Source organism: Ptychodera flava, chromosome 11 (genome assembly GCF_041260155.1).
Source record: "Ptychodera flava strain L36383 chromosome 11, AS_Pfla_20210202, whole genome shotgun sequence".
Taxonomy (NCBI): Eukaryota; Metazoa; Hemichordata; class Enteropneusta; family Ptychoderidae; genus Ptychodera; species Ptychodera flava.
In genome coordinates, this window is record NC_091938.1 from 1,830,372 (window position 1) to 1,851,813 (window position 21,442).

Here is a 21,442-nt window from a genome sequence, read left to right on the forward strand (position 1 = left end):
CTTATAACAAAAAGCATTAAAAAGAGACTCAGTATTAGTGACACCGTCTAAAATGACATCTCACTAGCAGACTGAAGGAGAGTGTAAAAACTCTGATTTGTACAGCTTTGTCTATGCTAGAAAATGGAAAAACATTCATTTTCTTTGCATTCACGTTTTCTTTTTGATGTTTACGATGTCTTCATCGATTGAACGGTATATTTTTATTTTCATGTGAATGTTTTATAGATATTTGACATTTTTCTATTGAATTGTACATATTCCTTTTTATATCTATGAGCTGGCTCTCCAAATAAAGACATTATTGTACTTGGGCCTCAGCCCAAGTACATTTGTTTTCATTCCGTGGGAAAAAACTGTAAGGTATAACCATTTCTGGCTGAGACCAGGGAGGGCAAAATGTATTGGCTTCATCTTTCTTGGCATAATAAATGGCGTAATGATGTTAACTGAATGGAAGTGCTGCTCTCAGCCAGTCTTGAATAAGTGAGATGTGAATATAAATGCTTCTCTATCTGAGTTTTTGCCACAAAATCTTCTGAATATAATCAAAATGTGCATCGAAATGCAACAATTAATGCACCCTCCGTTTACTAGGCGATGGCACGACCCTTGCTACACCCACTGGACGAGCCAAAGTGGGAGGGGTAATTTCAGTTTGGTCGAACAGGAGGGCTCGAGACCAGAATTTAACATTTAAACTTGAAACATGTTTAATCACTGACAAGATGTGGATTAGTGTTAATCAAAGAGAAAGTTTGAAAAGGAAAGGTTTTATATCCCGGACACAATGAAAAACATTACGACTGGAAACTGTACCCCGTTGAGAATAGTAACGCCCACAGCGATGGAGAACACTTATCCTTGAGCTGAGAAAACCAGACCATCATTTCGAAATAGAGCTGCAGATTCGAGAAGCTCGTTAAAAATAGCTAGGTACACCCCATAAGGGGTGGTTTCGAGTCTTGAGGGCAAATTTCGCCTCCTTCATTTAGAAATCGTACTTTGTTTTTCCAGGGGAACACATCATTTGACACAAAATTTGCATGAAAAGGGGTCGCCAGTAAGCACGTGGTCAAATCTGGCATAAGAAACAATATGAAATGTTGGGTAAAGCCAGTCCAAAATAAACTGATTTGAACTTTTGTGTTTTGTAATTTATACCACTGCAGTAACATGACTTTTTTTTGACAACATCACACAATGTAATACGTTTTGAAACTGAATACTCCGACGTATTCTGTGTCCCCTTTGCTAAAAAATACGGTATGACGATTACTATGTAAGGAGATGATGACGTCAAGACAGATTTGTAGTGCTTTTGGTCTTGGATGGTGCATGGTGCACGAAGTTTTGTCGAGGTAGCTTGTGTATTTATTTCCTAAAGGGAGATATTAGGGTCGATCTAAAAGGCCGAAAAATGTTATGATACTCTAAGCGAGCTGAACTCCAATGCGAATGGTTGGATAATTTGGAGGATGTCTAGACTGATCTCGTCTCATTTATTTGGCGGTCAGTATTGAATTTCAACTGCGTCACAAGTTTGTGTCGAACGGTCAACGAACGATATTTTAGAAATCTGGAGACATGGCACATCGCAGTTTTATTTTAGTATTATATTTTTACAAAAGATGTAAGAAGCAATGATTTTGTTGAAAATTCTGAAAAAATATAGGAATATTTGATCGCGAACACATTTTCACTTGGGGGTCAACTAGCCCTGCGTACGATGCTGTGTGTTCCGCTACAGCTAACCGCCCCGCTCACCACAGCCCTGCAAAGACCCGTACGTTGGGTCGGTGACTTCAAATCCATTTTGGGACTTGACGTAAAAAGCCAAATTACTGCCGAAATTCAGCGTTCTTGGGCCCAAGTCGTATCCCAGCCTACCTCAGCTACTCGATCGCTTCCAAAAATGACAGTCTTTTATTCACTTCTCGTAAATAACCGTCGATGTCGGCAACTCTCTCGCTGGCCCTGCGTACGATGCTGTGTGTTAGCTGTAGCACATAGCATCGTACGCAGGGCTAGGGGTCAACATGGGGTCGCAGCCATGTTGCCTCAAAACTTATTTCTGTCTGCACTCAAAACTCAAAAATGTCGCATATGAACCTGAAAAATCGATGTAATTTTGTCAAACTTCGGCGAAATTTCAGCCTATAGACAAAATTTCATCTAGGTAAGGTAAATTTACTGAAATTTGATCGACAAATAATCCTGAGCTTTGAACGTGACAGCTCGCCTTCTCCGGGAAGTCATGCATCCGGCCACAGTCGCTCGAGAGCTATTCAGCTCTGGGACTATTCGCCCCATAGACGAGTATACAGAAACGAGAAATACTATTTCTCGCTTCTGTATACTCGTCAATGGGGCGAATAGACCCAGAGCTGAATAGCTCTCGAGCGACTGTGATCCGGCCAGCTGCCCATATGGCCGGGTGCATGAGATTGTTTTCAAGCGACGGCGGCAGACCCTACGGGGCTCTGGATATGAACTAGTCCGTGGGCTGGAGGGGCCCACCGTGCACCCCCCCACATCCCTACTTCTTGGGTATTTTTTGTTCTTTAGGACCTGCTGAACAAGAAAAAAGATGTTAACATTGGATATTTTGGGATGCACTACCTATCTGGCTGGTTTTTGATTTGCATGTACCGCAAAAAATGGCCAAAAATGGGTAGGGGTAGGGGGTACTATATCCTCTCCTACATTGAGTAAACTAGCATGAAATAACACAAACCATACATTTTTGGAAAGCTGAGATTCTGCTCTTTATGAGAAACACCAACTTTAGCAAAATTAATTTGTGTACATAGAATAGGACGACTTTAAAATGATTTTTTTTGACAATTTTGAAATTTTTTACCCAAAATACCATGTAACAATTGTGATTTACTTGTTATTAAGCAAAATTTTGACAGCTTTTTGTGTTGAATTATTTATTCCCACATATTAAACAAGAAAAAAAGTGTTAACATTAGATATTTAACTATACACTACTTCTCTTGAGTCAATTTTGAATTGCGTGTATCTGTATGGGGTGTGCAAAAGCTAGGGGTAGGGGTACAACATTCTTTCCTTGATGAAGTAAACTGGCTTGAAATGCCATATACCTTATAGTTTTAGAAAGCTTAGATACTGGTCTTTCTAAAATGCATAAAGTTTTAGTGAAAAAATATGACGTCATAGAATTGGATAACTTTAAATCGATTTTTTCTGGTAATTCAGTATTTTTAACAGGAAGAAAATACGATAACTATTGTTTCCTCCTTATGAAGCAAATCAAACACATCTATGGATGTTATTTACTAATTGCAATGTGCTGAGAAGAAAATAAATGTCAAAATTGGGTATTTACCATGCATTATTGTCTGTAGTCACTAAAAAGCAAGTTTTGCTACATTGGTATATCGTGAATGGGCATTTTATTGTTATGCAATGAACTAATGCACAGCCTTAAAAAGAAGACTCGAAAACGTGCACACATAGTCATATTGCCATTTTCTCCTTCAAGTAAATAGATTATTGACGACTGTCTATTGTTATTATTCAATTTTAAATATTTTTCTATAAAATAATTTTGTTTAAGGTGTATTTTGAAAATTGTCTATGCCTCCTTGTCTTACTTAATATACAGCAAGCATTACTAACAATCTATTAGGCCGAGGCTAGAGGGGCGTCTACGTGCACCTCCCCCTCACCCACAGGATAACAAACCTGTAATTTTCAGAAGCCTTGGGATCCCTAGAATAAGAAATGGGATTTTAACAGACAAATATAGGGACTCAATAGCTGTTACGGTCATATTTTGAAGGGTACCACAAAATCACGATTTTGTGACCCACGTGGATTTTTGTCAAACCTGTCTTCTTGTACGTGATCTGCTTAGCTTACTGTTTAACATGACCTAGGTTATGGGGTATCATTAGAAAGGTAATTCATTCTTCTTGAAATGGTATATAGCAATATGCAATATCTTCTATAGTTTTCATGAAATAGGGCCATAATTTACCCCATACCCCAAAGTTTTATGTCTCAAATTACTGTCAAAACTAATCTAAATTCCACCAATTATTTACCTATACATAATACAAAAGGCAATACTGTGTATTAACTTTGTCTTATTTGCTACAGGTACATGTTAGAAACTTGGAATAAACTTTTAACAGAAAAAATATTGGGATCCTGTAGCTGTAACAGTCATATTTTGAAGGGTACCGAAAAATCACAGTATTACTGACTCGCATTCGTTTTGTTAAACCTTTCTTCTTGTAAGTCTTCTGCTGAGCTTATTTTGAACATAACGAGGCCAATGGGGTACCATTAAAAGTTAATTACTCTTCTTTAAAATGATATGTTGCAATATGCAATATCTTCGATAGTTTTCATGAAATAAGATCAAACTTACCCTATACCCCAACGTTTTATGTCGCAAATTACTATCAAAACTAATCTCAAATTCTACCAATTATTTTCCTAGACACATTACAAAAGGCAATTCTTTGTATAAAATATATTTTATTTGGTACAGGGACATGTCAAAAATATGAGTTAGACTTTTAAGAGACAAAATATTGGTATTGAATGACTGTTACTGGCATGTTTTGAAGGGTACCGTGAAGTCAAAGTATTACCGACTCGCATATGTTTTTGTTAAATGTGTCGTCTTGTAAGTTTTCTGCTGAGCTTACTTTTTACCATAGTCTAGATTATGGGCTGCCATTGGAAAGACAATTTATTTGGCTTTAAATGACATATTGCAATATGCAATATCTTCTATAGTTTTCATGAAATAGGACCAAACCTTACCCCATACCCCAAAGTTTTATGTCACAAATTACTGTCAAAACTAATCTTAATTCTACCAATTGTTTACCTAAACATTATACAAAGGGCAATGCTTTGTATCAAATTTGTTTTATTTGATACAGGTAAATGTTAGAAACTTGAAATAAACTTTTAACAGAAAAATATCCAGATGCTCTAGCTGTAACAGTCATATTTTGAATGGTACTGCAAAATCACAGTACTGCCAACTCGCATACATTTTTGTTAAACCTGTCTTCTTGTAAGTCTTCTACTGAGCTTAATTTTTAACATAATGTAGCAAGTTGGGCATCATTAGAAAGGTAATTTACTCTTCTTTAGAATAATATATTGCAATATGCAATATCTTTTATAGTTTTCATGAAATAGGACCACAACTTACCCCATACCCCAAAGTTTTATATTCCAAATTACCGTCAAACTAATCTCAAATTCTGACAACTATTGACCGGGACATAATATAAAGGGCAATGATTTGTATTAAATTTAGTATATTTGCTTTAGGTTCATGTTAGAAACTTGAAACGAACTTTTAACAGAAAAATATTGTGATGCTGTAGCTGTAACAGTCATATTTGAAGGGTACCACAAACTCACAGTATTGCCAACTCGCATACGTTTGGTTAAACCTGTCTTATTATAAGTCATCTGCTGAGCCTATTTTTTAACATAACCCGGCTATTGAGGTATCATTGGAAAGGTAATTTTTTCTTCTTTGATATGACATATTGTAATATATAATATCTTCTTAAGTATTCAGGAAATAAGACCAAAACTTACCCAACACACCTAAGTTTATATTGCAAATTACTATCACTACTAATCTCAAATTCTACCAAACTTTTACCTAGACATACTACAAAAGGCAATGATTTGTATGAAATCTGTTTTATTTGCTACAGAGACATGTTACAAATATAGGATAGACTTTTAACAGACAAAATATTGGGAATGAATGGTTGTTGCTGTCATGTTTTGAAGGGTACTGTAAAGTCTCAGTCTTGCCCACTCGTATGTGTTTTTGTTAAATGTGTCATCTTGTAAGTCATCTGCTGAGCTTACTTTTTACTCTAACCTATCTTATAGGCTATCATTGGAAAGAAAATTTATTTTGCCTTAAAGTGACATATTGTAATATGAAATATCTTTAATAGTTTTCATGAAATAGGACCAGACTTACCCCATATCCCAAATTCGCAAACTGCAAAGTTTTCGAACAGATGTAGTTTGCAAATAAAACTAAGGGCTGGGGTAAGTTTTTGCCATTTCATTACAACTTCAGATGATAATACACTTTATCATATGCTAAAATAAAGAGTGATAAAAGCTTTGTAATGATACCCTATAATCTGTGTTACGGATAAAATAAAGGTTGGCAGATAAATTTCAGGAAAACTTGATTAATAAAATTTCACGGGTTTCAGCAACATATATCCTGCCATCCTTCAAACTATGATGCTAACAGCTATTAAATCACAATAATTATCCTGTTAATGGTATCTTTCATAGTTGGAAATGTCTCTGTAACAAATAAAATATGTTTCATACAAAGTTTGTCTTTTTTATACAATTCATCGAAATTAAATGCTAGTTTTGACAGTAATAGACAACATAAAACTTTGGGGTATGGGGTAAGGTTTGGTCCTATTTCATGAAAACTATAGAAGATATTGCATATTGCAATATGTCATTTTAAAGCCAAATAAATTGTCTTTCCAATGGCAGCCCATAATCTAGACTATGGTAAAAAGTAAGCTCAGCAGAAAACTTACAAGACGACACATTTAACAAAAACATATGCGAGTCGGTAATACTCTGACTTTACGGTACCCTTCAAAACATGCCAGTAACAGTCATTCAATACCAATATTTTGTCTCTTAAAAGTCTAACTCATATTTTTGACATGTCCCTGTACCAAATAAAATATATTTTATACAAAGAATTGCCTTTTGTAATGTGTCTAGGAAAATAATTGGTAGAATTTGAGATTAGTTTTGATAGTAATTTGCGACATAAAACGTTGGAGTATGGGGTAAGTTTTGATCTTATTTCATGAAACTATCGAAGATATTGCATATTGCAACATATCATTTTAAAGAAGAGTAAATTAACTTTCTAATGGTACCCCATTGGCCTCGTTATGTTCAAAATAAGCTCAGCAGAAGACTTACAAGAAGAAAGGTTTAACAAAACGAATGCGAGTCAGTAATACTGTGATTTTTCGGTACCCTTCAAAATATGACTGTTACAGCTACAGGATCCCAATATTTTTTTCTGTTAAAGTTTATTCCAAGTTTCTAACATGTACTTGTAGCAAATAAGACAAAGTTAATACACAGTATTGCCTTTTGTATTATGTATAGGTAAATAATTGGTGAATTTAGATTAGTTTTGACAGTAATTGTGGACATAAAACTTTGGGGTATGGGGTAAATTATGGCCCTATTTCATGAAAACTATAGAAGATATTGCATATTGCTATATACCATTTTCAAGAAGAATGAATTACCTTTCTAATGATACCCCATAACCTAGGTCATGTTAAACGTAAGCTCAGCAGATCACGTACAAGAAGACAGATTTGACAAAAATACACGTGGGTCACAAAATCGTGATTTTGTGGTACCCTTCAAAACATGACCGTAACAGCTATTGAGTCCCTATATTTTGTCTGTTAAAATCCCATTTCTTATTCTAGGGATCCCAAGGCTTCTGAAAATTACAGGTTTGTTATCCTGTGGGGTGAGGGGGAGGTGCACGTAGACGCCCCCTCTAGCCTCGGCCTAATAGATTGTTAGTAATGCTTGCGGTATATAAAGTAAGACAAGGAGGCATAGACAATTTTCCAAATACGCCTTAACAAAATTATTTTATAGAAAAATATTTAAAAATTAAATGATAACATAGACAGTCGTCAATAATCTATTTACTTGAAGGAGAAAATGGCAATGTGACTATGTGTGCACGTTTTCGAGTCTTCTTTTTAAGGCTGTGCATTAGTTCATTGCATAACAATAAAATGCCCATTCACGATATACCAATGTAGCAAAACTTGCTATTTTAGTGACTAGAGACAATAATGCATGGTAAATACCCAATTTTGACATTTATTTTCTTCTTCAGCACGTTGCAATTAGTAAATAACATCCATAAATGTGTTTGATTTGCTTCATAAGGAGGAAACAATAGTTGTCGTATTTTCTTCCGGTTAAAAATACTGAATTACCAGAAAAAATCGATTTAAAGTTATCCAATTCTATGACGTCATATTTTTTCACTAAAACTTTATGCATTTTAGAAAGACCAGTATCTAAGCTTTCTAAAACTATAAGGTATATGGCATTTCAAGCCAGTTTACTTCATCAAGGAAAGAATGTTGTACCCCTACCCCTAGCTTTTGCACACCCCATACAGATACACGCAATTCAAAATTGACTCAAGAGAAGTAGTGTATAGTTAAATATCTAATGTTAACACTTTTTTCTTGTTTAATATGTGGGAATAAATAATTCAAACACAAAAAGCTGTCAAAATTTTGCTTAATAACAAGTAAATCACAATTGTTACATGGTATTTTGGGTAAAAAATTTCAAAATTGTCAAAAAAAATTCATTTTAAAGTCGTCCTATTCTATGTACACAAATTAATTTTGCTAAAGTTGGTGTTTCTCATAAAGAGCAGAATCTCAGCTTTCCAAAAATGTATAGTTTGTGCTATTTCATGCTAGTTTACTCAATGTAGGGGAGGATATAGTACCCCTTACCCCTACCCATTTTTGGCCATTTTTTGCGGTACATGCAAATCAAAAACCAGCCTAGATAGGTAGTGCATCCCAAAATATCCAATGTTAACATCTTTTTTCTTGTTCAGCAGGTCCTAAAGAACAAAAAAATACCCAAGAAGTAGGGATGTGGGGGGGGTGCACGGTGGGCCCCTCCAGCCCACGGACTAAACCTACCGCCGGTGTAGCTGTAATAACTGTTGCGTTGTTTTTAATCACCACGGACGAAGTCCGAGGGGACTTATAGGTTTGGTCATGTCCGTGCGTCCGTCCGTCCGTTCACGCCTACAGTACCCAACCCCATACAGATGCACGCCGATTTGTTTCACAATGCTATCAAATTTGGTCGTGTTAGAGGACTTTTTAGTTTACACCTCCATAGACTCCCATGTATAAGCGCAGTTCTCCATCAGACTCGCATGTATGATGCCAAGAAAAATAAAATTAGTTTCTCATCGTATTCATATGCCTAATAGTCAGTCAATCTAAGCCAAAAAAGGGGTAAACCTAGGACTAATTGCAACAGAAATTATTTCTTCACCATGCATTTTGGAAAGGTCCTAGAAATAACATACTAAAAGTATAATAAAATCTAAGGGGTGCAACAGTGCCTAATTTGCATAAATGTAAAGGGGGCTCATGGGTATAAAATTGTCGCTGATAAATGGTTTCTACTTAAAATATGTGGCTAAACATAATTTTGATACAGCTTTTTTCGCTTGTTTGCCTCCTTTTTGGATTAGGCAATGTTGATGGACATATTGTGTCGTCATAGAAATATTCCTAATTTGCATAAATCCAATATGGCCGCCACAACACTTCACTTTTCTTTGTGTTTCTCTAATTAATAACTATTTTTAAGCTACTACTACAGCAATAGAATAATTTTTTCACTTTGTATTTTGGAGAAGTCCTAGAATAACATATTAAAAGCGTAGTACAATCTAGAATTGTAAACAATGCCTAATTTGCATAGATGCAAAAGATTATAGTTACAAACTTGGTGCTGATAGAATGTTTCTGCTAAAAATATTTGGCTAAACATGATATGTTATGCAGGTTTTTGGCTTATTTGCTTTGTTTTTGGTTAAGGTAATGTTGATGGAAATATTTTGTCGTTAAAGAATTATTCCTCATTTGCATAAATCCAATATGGCCGCCACAACCTTCACTTTTCTTTGTATTTTCCCAATTAATAACTATTTTAAGCTACATTTGACAGCAATAGAATAATTTATTCACTGTGTATTTTAGAGAGGTCCTACAATGACATACTAAAAGCCTAGTACAATCTAGAAATATAGACAATGCATACTGTTAATTTGCATAATTGTAAAAAGGTTATGGTTACAAACTAGGTGCTGATAGAATGTTTCTACTAAAAACATTTTGTAGAATCATGATATATACAGGTTTTCGGCTTATTTACCTTGTTTTATGTTTAGGTAATGTTGATGGAAATATTTTGTCGTCATAGAAATATTCCTCATTTGCATAAATTCAATATGGCCGCCACAAGACTTCTTTTTCTTTGAATATCCCTAATTAATAACTATTTTAAGCTACTTCTGACAGCAATAGAATTATTTTTCCTCTGTGTATTTTAGAGAGGTCCTAGAATGTCATACTAAAAGTCCAATACAATATAAGCGGTATAAAATACCTAATTTGTTTAGGTGTAAACGGATAATGGGTGCACTACATTCACTGGTAAAAGAAATATGCATACTGAAACGCGACATAATGTTCAAGTTATGTATGCATTTATCTTATTTTTTGCCCGGGCAACATTTTTGAATATATTTTATCGCCCGAGAAATATTCCTAATTTGCGTAAATCAAGTATGGCTGCCACTGTGTTTCACTTTTCACTGCATTTCACTTAAAAATTATATTTAATCTACACAAAAAGTAGTTTACGTTTCCACTCTGTATTTCGGGAGGGCCCAAGAACGACAAACAAAATGACTAGTAAACTCTTAGAGGAAGGGGTGAGACAGTGCATAATTTGAATAAATGTAAAACTCAGAAATGGGAACAAAATCGTTGCTGTTAATAGATTTTTAAAAATATATTGAACAAATTGACATTTTATTCAAGCAATTTGATTATTTAAATTTTTTGCGTGTGTTTTGGCAATGCATCATATCATTTAAGATTCCTCATTTTACATAACTGCAATGTGCCCATCCTACCACTTTACTTTTCCCTTTCTCTGACCCATAAATGACTTTATATATGTTAAAAAACAATAGAGATCATTAGAAATATTTCTTCATTGTAAATTTTGGTAGGTTCATGGAAATTACTTACCGTAAGTTTAATGAAGTTGTGCATAAGACAGCTAATCTACAAAAGGCAAAACAGGTCATAGATCTATACAAACCTGGTGCTGATAATCGTTTTACGAAAGTCATTCAGGAGATAAGCTGACATTGTAATGACTATGAAAGATCATTTTTGTGTTTTTAATTTAGGCAATGTTTTCAAATATATCTTACAGCGATAATAGTTCTTATTTGCATTAATTCAATAAGTCAACCATGTCACTTCCTTTTTCTGATTGGAACATGCATATTATTTCTTCACCTTAAATATTTAAAAGGTCCAAGAAAAGGTATATTCAAAGTCTAATACAATCCATTTTGTGCAACAGGGCTAATTTTAAAACATTTTTTAGGAAATGCCTACATTCTATTAAATGTAATACTTGAAACTTGAAATGTTATACAATATCGTAAAGAAAAATTGGAATTTTTTACTAACCTTGCTAAATATATTTTACCTATTTTTGAACGATTCCTCATGTGCATAAATCCTATATGATGATCACTAAAATAAGTTTCTTTAATTTTTCTAATTGACGTCAACTTATTTTAATTAATTATATTATCAGTAAAATGAGAAGTTACATTAAGAGACACTACTACTTTAAGTACTTCCTATCGAAATATGATCATTTTATGACTTAATGAACATTTTTCCCAGTACAAAGAAATTGACATGATTATTTATTTTCTGTGCATTTTAACTCATTGTAATGATTATATACTAATAGGGCATACAGAATGAAAAGCCCTAGGAAACTAAACGATGATTGATTCGTATAGTTCTAGAGAATTTCCATAATGTCAAGACAATTCAATCCCTATACCTGCCAATAAAATTTGAACTTACTGGCGGATTTGGATTAGCTTAATGCATACCAAAATGCTTGGCCAAATAACCAACGCTTTGTACTAAGGGAGGCTGAATGAAATTTGTTTCAGCTCTAATGGTTTCTTCTATTTTCACCCTTACCGGTATTACTAATATAGATTAAGTGTTGGTAAAATGTAATTAAAGACCAGGTTATGTGGTCAATGGTAAATTAGATGTACTTTTGACCGTGTGAAACTTGCCTGTTAATGCCACGTACAGAAATTTATGATAATAATGATACAGAAATACAATTATAATACTGCCAATTATCATGAAATATGTGATGAGCAAAGCTGTTTCTTAAGCAGCTGAAAGACATTAAAATATCAAAGGACACTGCATTTCTCAAAATTTTGAAATGTCTTGAAGACAACAATTGAAAATTAATATAAAGTCATATGATGGACTGAACTGAGAGATTTCCTGTTTAATCTTTCAGTGCACAGCCATAGAATTTAATGAAAAACTGAAAAAATCTGTTGACTGAATCATGATAATCTAAATCACTGGTAAAAACAAATCTAGATACTTTTCATATTATTACATGGTCTAGCTGCTCTTTCTAATTTATAACCGTGAAACAAGAAAACCAAAATGTAAAGGGATTTGCATCACAGAAGCTGCCGTTAACGAGTTTATCAATTAAGATATCACATTTTTGACATCAAATTATCATATAATTGGTCACCCTGTATTTTGAACCTTATGGAAGTCTCACCTCAGATTGGCCAGACTGTCAATTCCTTGAACGATCGATCTTATTGGTAATGATACAAAAGTCTAATTATCTGCAAATGGAAAGTCCATTACATAAACAGCCCCATTAGTGATACTTGCATATCTAAGTTCTGATGTGATACGCGGTACAATTATATCATTCCTTGCTTCACAACTTTCATTGAGTTACCCTTCCCCATTCTTACGGGTTCTACGATGAACATGCAGCAGGCTCAATAACCCCGGCAGAAAGCAAAATCTAGACTTTCTGTTGTCAACGAAAGGATTCTGGCTGTAAACAAATGAACCTCCTCCTACAGGAAGATGTGAACAGGGAGGAAGAGGAAGAATTTATGATATGATAACAATTATCATAACAATTATCATCACCACCACCATCATGGTAATTCAAATGATGCTCGTATTGACAATACCAATGATAGTTCAATAATGAGAAAGATGATTCACAGGCACAACTGTTAAGTGTGGTGAACCATTTATTAGTAACTGAATATTTCCATCGTCATTGAAAATAGTGACGAAAAGCATAAAAATTCCTTCAAAAATTTTACTGCAATCGAACATATTGTAGGAGAAAATGACTGAACTATTGACAATGGATGTCAAAAAATTGAACACGTCCAATGATTTTTCATGAATAACCTTAACGTCGTAAAAGAAAGAAGAATATCCAAAGAAAGTATTCTGATTCCCTTTATTTAAACAGTAATGCTCTGAAATTCTACTCCTTATTTACTGCATTTCTGAATAACCAGAAAATGTCAATGGAAGCTATTGTAGTCGTATTGTATTCAGAAGACAGTTTGTGCCAATTATGCAAATTAGGCCTTTTGTATATTAAAATAATTAACATGCAAATTAGGTCAACCTCATATTTTTTTGGGATGGATTTTGATAATTCTTGCAAAACCTTAATTTCATAGAGAAAACATTTTGTCTGAAATAATGGAAAAACTGCGAATATATGCAAATTAGTGAATTTGCATGATATATATTGTTCAAGACATTTAGAAAATAACTTGTTGAACCTTACTAAATTGTGTTGCAATGAAAAAAAGTCACTTGAATTCAGTTTACATGCCCAATATGTGAGTATAGCAGTCATTTAAAGGCTATTTATAGCTAATTTGAATATATGCAAATTTAACCAATTTGCACCCCTTATATTTTCCTATACTTTTAATATGTCATTAGTGAGACCTTTCCAAAGGTCATGGTGAAGAAATAATTTCTGTTGCAATTAGTCCTAGGTTAAACCCTAAATTGACTGGACTATAAAGGATGCAGTGACACAGTTTTTTTGTCCCCACGGATAAAGTCCAGGGGGCTTATAGATTGGCTTATATCCGTCAGTGAGTGCATCAGTGAGTCCATCGGTTCACGCAGATATCTCAGACATTTTGACAAATATCATGTGACCTTGGTGACCTTTGACCTCAAATATACATTATTGTCCATGACTCAGTAACCACAAGTGCTAAACCTTTCATATTTGGTATGATGGGACACCTTATGATGCCACATATTGTACTCCATTAATTATGTGCATATCTAATTATGAGCGAGCCAATAGAGCAAGAGGTCTGATTTCTGGTATATAGGGATAAGTTAACAATATAATTTGTTTGACAAAACTTCACGTGACCTCAATGACCTTTGACCTCAAATATACATATTTGTCCACAACTCAGTAACCACAAGTGCTACACCCTTCATATTTGGTATGAAAGGACACCTTATGACACCATATATTGTACCTCATTAATTATGTGCATATCTTATTTGAGCGAGCCAATAGAGCTAGAGGTCTGATTTTTGGTATATAGGAATAACTTAGCAATACAATTATTATGACAAAATGTGACGTGACCTCAATGACCTTTGACCTCAAATATATATATTTGTCCACAACTCAGTAACCACAAGTGCTACATCCTTCATATTTGGTATGATAAGACACCTTATGACACCACATATTGTACCTCATTAATTATGCGCATATATAATTTTGAGCGCGCCAATAGAGCTGGAGGTCTGATTTTTGGTATATAGGAATAACTTAGCAATACAATTATTTTGACAAAATGTCACGTGACCTCGATGACCTTTGACCTCATATAGATATATATTTGTCCACAACTCAGTAACCACAAGTGCTACACCCTTCATAAATGGTATGATGGGACACCTTATGACACCACATATTGTACCTCATTAATTATGCACATATCTAATTCTGAGCAAGCCAATAGAGCTGGATGTCCGATTTTTGGTATATAGGGATAACTATAGGGTAGAAATCTAAATATGCCCATCTAAATATTAGACATCTACCATCGAGAACAAAAGAAATTTGCTGTAATTTGAATATTTAAGGAGTTTAAGCAATTCCCGCTATAAATAAAGAACCCCTGCCTCAAACTCCACAAAGTTGCTAGACATATTTTGCCGTTGTCATGCCATTGCTTCGTTTAATAACCAGTTAATCAAATGCCTCATTGACAGGAGGAAATTCAAGACCATATCTGAATAGTAGTATATATTGTCCTCAAAATTACTCTATCACGGCCCAAGTACTCATTGCCTTCAGCAATACTGCCTTGTTATTATTATTATTATTATTATTATTATTATTATTTATTATTATCTATCTCAGATACGCATTCTACCGTAAATATTGTTACTGTGTGATGCTGGTGTTTCTAGTCTTTTAACCCAAGATTTATCACCTAAATGATAAGGTTCAGGATGTTTTGTGGTATTTCATAGCCTTGAATTGACTGTTGAGCTGTTCTTTCAATGGTATAGATCTCAAGACAGCATGCATCATCTCCATAGCAACAACAGTGACAGTAACTTTTGAATTCATAACTCCAAGTAAACACATGACAACATATTTTACATTAATACAAATTTATTAATTTTTTCTTAAAATTTGAAATGCAGAGACTGTACAAAATTTGGCTAAAAAAAGGTAATATACGATTAGAATCACTGTGATAGACTAAAATCAACAGTTTCACCCTAAAACAAAACTTGCCTCTCAGAAAAGAAAACAAATTAGTCATATAAAAGAATCCAACATGGCGGCGTGCCAAATATACACTGTAACAAACAAGACTCAGGGTATACACTGAAATTAGTAAAACAAATTATCATCACAGAAAATGTTTGATAACCGACACAAAGCTGCACCATTCAAAGGTGCCAGTGTTCAGTACAAAATGCAAAAAAAATGTACAAAGAGAACGAAACTGACGTAACCTGTTTTATGAAATATTTAAGCTTCTTTGCACTAAATCTTTCTTGGCCGGAAACACTTTCATTGAATGTAATTTTAGTCAACCATCTTCCACTTCTTTTTTGTACACCTATTTTATCAAACGTTTACAAGCTCAACAAGTCTTTTTCTAATTCTCCTGGAAAAAGTGGGATCATTTATCAGAATGCATATAACATTACAGAAGTGCGTTTTTACTCTAAAATTGCACCAGTTTCTCTACATGGGAATGCTGCTCATATCTCAGTTTTGTGTGTATCTTTACAAGTGTGTGTAATTCACCTTGTGTGTATGTGTGTGAGCATGCATACATATGCATGTACAAATTCATCTGTATGTTTTGGCACGTGAGAAGTAACAGAGTTTTCTTGCATTGGAAATTCTGACTCGAACAAACATCATGACAAGAAATGTTTGGACATAAGATCAAAATGTCTGGCATTTTGGGGAACTAAAAAGACACAACCTACCAATTCAAAACAAATACATCTAGTATCCTAGTTTGTGTTGTTTTTTTCTTGATTTTTTTTAGTCAATTTTTAATTTTTTTTTTAAATTCAAGTGGGATGAATTTTTTTGATGCTTGTTTTGTTAGTGTTGGCAATGCGGATGGCAGTGTTAATAGGGAATTATGAAAAAGTCCTTGACGAACATAAACATCATCTGATAACAAATTTTACAAGATACTGAGTAGTGATGAAGAAAAAGCAATCACATGGTATCTAAGTTGAATAAACAGTTTGGATATTTATTTCGTAAATAAAATATGTAGCATGGAAATCTTCTTATAATATCTCATAAAAAATGCGCTACACTGAAAGACACAAGAATCAAAACTCATGATTTGCAAGAGGGATTAAAAGGCCAGCATAATTATTCTTTTTGGTTAGTTCTATGTAGTTGTTTCTCTATTCTGTACAATGGACTTGTTTTCAAGTCCTATCATTTGCTACCACTACCTGCACTACATACAATGGCACTGGAAGATAATTACATATAGAGAGTTCATTGCTACTGAAACAGCTCTCAGGACAATTTTTTATTACTTGACGTTAACTTGCAGCACGTGAAAAAATTACCTTGTGTTTCTGACAAAAACAACATAAATATTCTCAGTAAGATACTAAAATAACAACAATTTCCGATGTAGCAGGTAACATATTGAAACCCTATCTGATTTATACACAACTGAACAAAATGACAATTATGTACTCCCGACTATTTCAGCCATACGGTTCTGAAAATACGGGTAAAACAACTTAACAGAAAGTACACTTCACAAAACTAAAATATTGTTCTAGGCTTACTGTTTTCATGTGTGTTACAAGATTTAAAAGTTACATTTGGTCCAGGAATATTGTTGATCCCAGCTTTGAAAAATTTTGAAAGTCTAAAATGTTGACGATAAATTTTATGTCAAGCAATAATTACAATCTACAAGGATATTAAACAGTAGTAGAATGCCATACGGTATTGTTGCCTTGTGCAGATGTCGCAAAAAAATTCGTGTTGAATTTTGATAAATCCGACACAAATAAACATTTACAGGAAACTTACACTGGAAAAACAAAACAGAAAACAACAAAATGTTTGACCAAGAAGGGTGGGGATGCAAATCTCATGAAACAAAGATCTCCACACATCTTTCATCGTCTGTCTTCCAAAAATTTTGCGTTAAAATCTACAAATTTACAATATATATTTTGCGATTTATTATTCTTTAAAAAAGATCTATATATTCACAATTAAAAAATTATTCTTCCGTCCGTTTCTCTTAATACAATATCTGTCAACTACATTGGAGAGATAAAAAATTACTTGCTGTATGGAATACATACAGTATTATTAATTTGCAACAGAAGGATACACAGACTGTAATTCAGACAGGACACACAGACTTGAAGAAAAATCTGTAAGCACCATTACGTAGTGGAACTACACTTGCCATTTGAAAACATCACCTTCTAAACTGCCAGCAGCCCATTGCAAAAGATGAATGTGAGACGACAGAAAGTAAATAAAATTCAACTTTTAATATTAGTATCTCTCACTGAATGTGCAGGAAAGATGTTCATTAATCATTTTAAGAAAACAGGTACCTACTAAATTAACGTGTTACCCTTCCAAACGTCTTCCATTGTTTTGAAAGAGCAAATCATCATAGGAATGACAACACTGACATTTTAAACAACTAAATCAGTATAACATTAATTTCAAAACTCTAATCGCAACATCTTTTGGCCATTAAATAAAAGCACACTCCTAGATGCAAGCCATGGCGTCTTGTCAATATTTACCCATTCATTTTTCATTAAGACACATAAACACATATATATATATGAAAAATTTCACGACCCTTGGAATCATTTTTTTTGTTTACATACATATTCTGAAAAATTGTTTTATAAGGATCACTTAATTAAATTTCCCTCCCATTTCAATGAAATACGCCTTCCACTGTCCCTCCAATGGCATGGCTTACTGTAGATCTCTATATATCTGAAATGTGCATGCAGAGAACAGTTTCAAATTATTATTGTCCATCTCAAATGAAGCGTCTGGAGATCTGTCCCAAGAAAAAAATTTTAACACCTCCCGAATCCAACAGAAACCATGTCCAATGCACCTCGATAAATTGAACATGCAAATGAACTGCAGTTCAGATTACAAAGCAGAAAAGCATTATTCACTTTTTGTTTGAAATCCTTCACAGAAGGGCACCAATTCTGTAATCCCAGGTGAACCATGCAGGTTTCCTTAAACTGTGGTATTTGTGGATGTACTTCCAGGAATATGCAAGCCTGGTGGTTTTCGAAGAGGCACTTCATTAATATATTCGTGATCTGACAAGTACTCTTCACTTCCGGCTTGTGAGAGCGAAAGGAAGCTATTGTTCATACTTTTGTTCAGAGATTGCCTGCTTCCCGGTAAAGAGTTTAAACTGGCATTCAAAGATGGAACACTTGGCACTACTCCATTCCCGGTATGGTGATTGGGAGTTTGTAAAAGTCTATCTGAAGCCTTCTTGCCTCCGTTGGGAAACATTTCAACAGGCGAAGAGTTCCCCAACAGTGGGTGAGTTGCTGTTTCATTGTCTTTACTGAAGTGGTGATATTCAGGATTGTCCATTGCCGTTCTATGAACGACCTGTGAGTAGGTGGGGTTTCCATTGTCGTGTTCATCAAAGTCCTCTTGAGGCTCAAAATATTCTACAGGAAAAAAACACAAGGATTGGAATCAGATGAGATGATTCATTTGGAAAACTCTCTAAACTTTGCATGCATGTCACATGAAGTAAAACAGAAATGTCAAACGTCACACTGCAAACAGCATGCAGGTCAGAGGCCAGAGGTCACAAAATCTAGTTGACAACTGTATCTCAAGGTGACACAAAATATCATACTCCTGTATTTTTGCAAAACTGTTGAGTAGTTGGTAAATAATAATGTCTATTCTACCAGCTTCTTGTGAAAAGAGAAAGAAAAGTTGCAGTGGTGATGAAAAATGCCGTTCAAATAGATAAATGTGCAGAGCATCTTTACGTCTTTACTTTGAAGCAAGGATGCCATTTCTCAAGATATTGACACTTTCATTCATCTTTGAAGCGATAGATCTTATCAAAAAACAGGAAGAACAGAACAAAAATAGAAAGCATACTGCTTTGCAGAGTGCTCAGCAAGTGCACCTTGGTCCTGTGTCAAGACAAAATGCTGATACAATCTAATCTTACAGCAATGTAAAAAATTCATTAATACTTATACTTCAACAGAGTCACATAACCACTGGCAACAAGGCTGTGTTAGTGTCAATAACTCAAAGGACAGCAAACAATTCTTGACTTACGGTACAAAGGGGATAAAAAGAGCTTTGAAAGACACACGACACACAAAAGCAACAGAAGTCAGCAAAAAGAGTTCAGAGGAGCATCAGAAATGACAAAGACAGTCGTTTTTCCAAAGACATCAAGTTATTATTCAGCATGCACTACATGCAGTTCTTTGAGAAATGCAGCAAGGGTTTCATGTTAGACAGATTGTAAATCTCTGAAGGAATTCTACATTTAAGGAACACCGTATTGGTTTATCCTATCAGGACAACTGAAATTATCTCTGCTAACCATAAAATGACAGTGACAGATGAAAAGGACCATTTGACCCCTCCCAACCTTGGCAAAAAGTATTGGATACATTATACTCCAAATGAATTATGGATTATGTTATTTGTTTCATAATGTTGATGCTTTAATTAAATCTATGAATGGTCGGTGTGTGTAAGTGTAGGAAATATGATCAGGTTGGTAAAGTGAGCAGTATTAAATATAACTTTAGATTTTAGAAATGACTATCAATGAGCCATCTTAAATTAAGAAGCTCACACCTTTCAAATTTTACGACTGTTCACCTCACATGTTTTCTACTAGCATCTTATTATTAGAACTTCAGCGAGGATTCTCATATCTTTTTTTTGACCAATGATCAATTACGATCCAAAATACGGGAAATGAAAGAAGTAATGAGAGTGAGTGAGAAGAAGTTTGAAATTTAACTTGACAAATATTCCATGGGATAACAGAACTATTTTAACATGACAGATGGCTGTTTTGTGGAATGACATTTCCTTTCACATGTCTTGTATGTTTTGTGATAATTCTACGTTTCCACTCTGAATCTCACCTGGGTTGGTAGGTGGATATTCATTTAAGTTCCTGTATTTGGGACCTGATGGTTTCTTGATGGGAGTAGTTGGGGAAGGAGAGATATACTCCTCCTGCTCTGGTTGATGAGGTACATATACTGTGCATTTGAAAATTAACAGAAAATACACAATCATGACAATATAATCTCAAAGAAATAAGCCATGCAAAATTTCCTATAGTTCTTATCACAGTCCCACTGTGTTCTCATCTTCTGTAGCCATGCATTTTTCCCTCTCAAAAATATGTCCAAACTACAGCTTGTTTACATGCACTGTTTGCAAGATAAATGGTCTGTAAGTATATGTCATGCCCGGTACTTTCATGTTTTAAAATCCATGGTAGACGTTGACTCCAAAAAAGCACAACACAACATGCAACACAACATGAAAGCAGTTTTTGACAGGAGATGCACATGGACGATGGTTTTCAAACATCCACAGGGAGGAGCAAACAGACAATGATTTTTGGACCTCCACAGGGAATTGCACACAGACAGTTGTACTTGAACAATAACAGCGAAGAACAGGAAATGATAACATGAAGTAACTGACATACATAATACAATAAACATGCATCAAACATGGCATACCCTGATGATAAACACAACAGACAATTACATTTCGGTTGAATGATACACATCACATGTTGTTCACATTCATTAGACAAACTCTGATTGGTGCTAAGTAGGTCATGTGAGTGTCACATGATCCCTTACCTCTTTGTTTCTGTGCCTGTTTCAAGATTAACGGATCAGTGCTGTATCGAATACTATCTTCTTTCTTTCTCGGAGAATTGAGTTTATCTTGCATGGGGTGTTTTGGACTGCCTATGTCTTCTCCGCCTTCAGCTCCATTCACACCTGGGACATGCCTGTCATTATAGCCATACATACCAGTATCCGGAATTCTTGGCTAATGAATA

General features: G+C 34.5%; 1 protein-coding gene across 13 annotated transcripts in view; it reads right to left on the reverse strand.

Moving 5' to 3' along the window:
* Window positions 1-16,552: 16,552 nt before the first annotated feature.
* LOC139143243 (epidermal growth factor receptor-like) overlaps window positions 16,553-21,442 on the reverse strand; it is a 108,164-nt gene continuing 103,274 nt past the window's right edge. For 8 of the 13 annotated variants that reach the window (XM_070713390.1, XM_070713391.1, XM_070713393.1 and 5 more), the window contains exons 26-28: window positions 21,237-21,432; window positions 20,499-20,618; window positions 16,553-19,034 (exon numbers count right to left, since the gene is read on the reverse strand). In XM_070713390.1, coding sequence (XP_070569491.1) covers window positions 18,583-19,034; window positions 20,499-20,618; window positions 21,237-21,432 — 768 coding nt within the window. In that variant the 3' untranslated portion in view covers window positions 16,553-18,582. The remainder of the gene's footprint in view (window positions 19,035-20,498; window positions 20,619-21,236; window positions 21,433-21,442) is intronic. The other 5 variants (XM_070713400.1, XM_070713399.1, XM_070713395.1 and 2 more) reach the window with 1 other exon arrangement.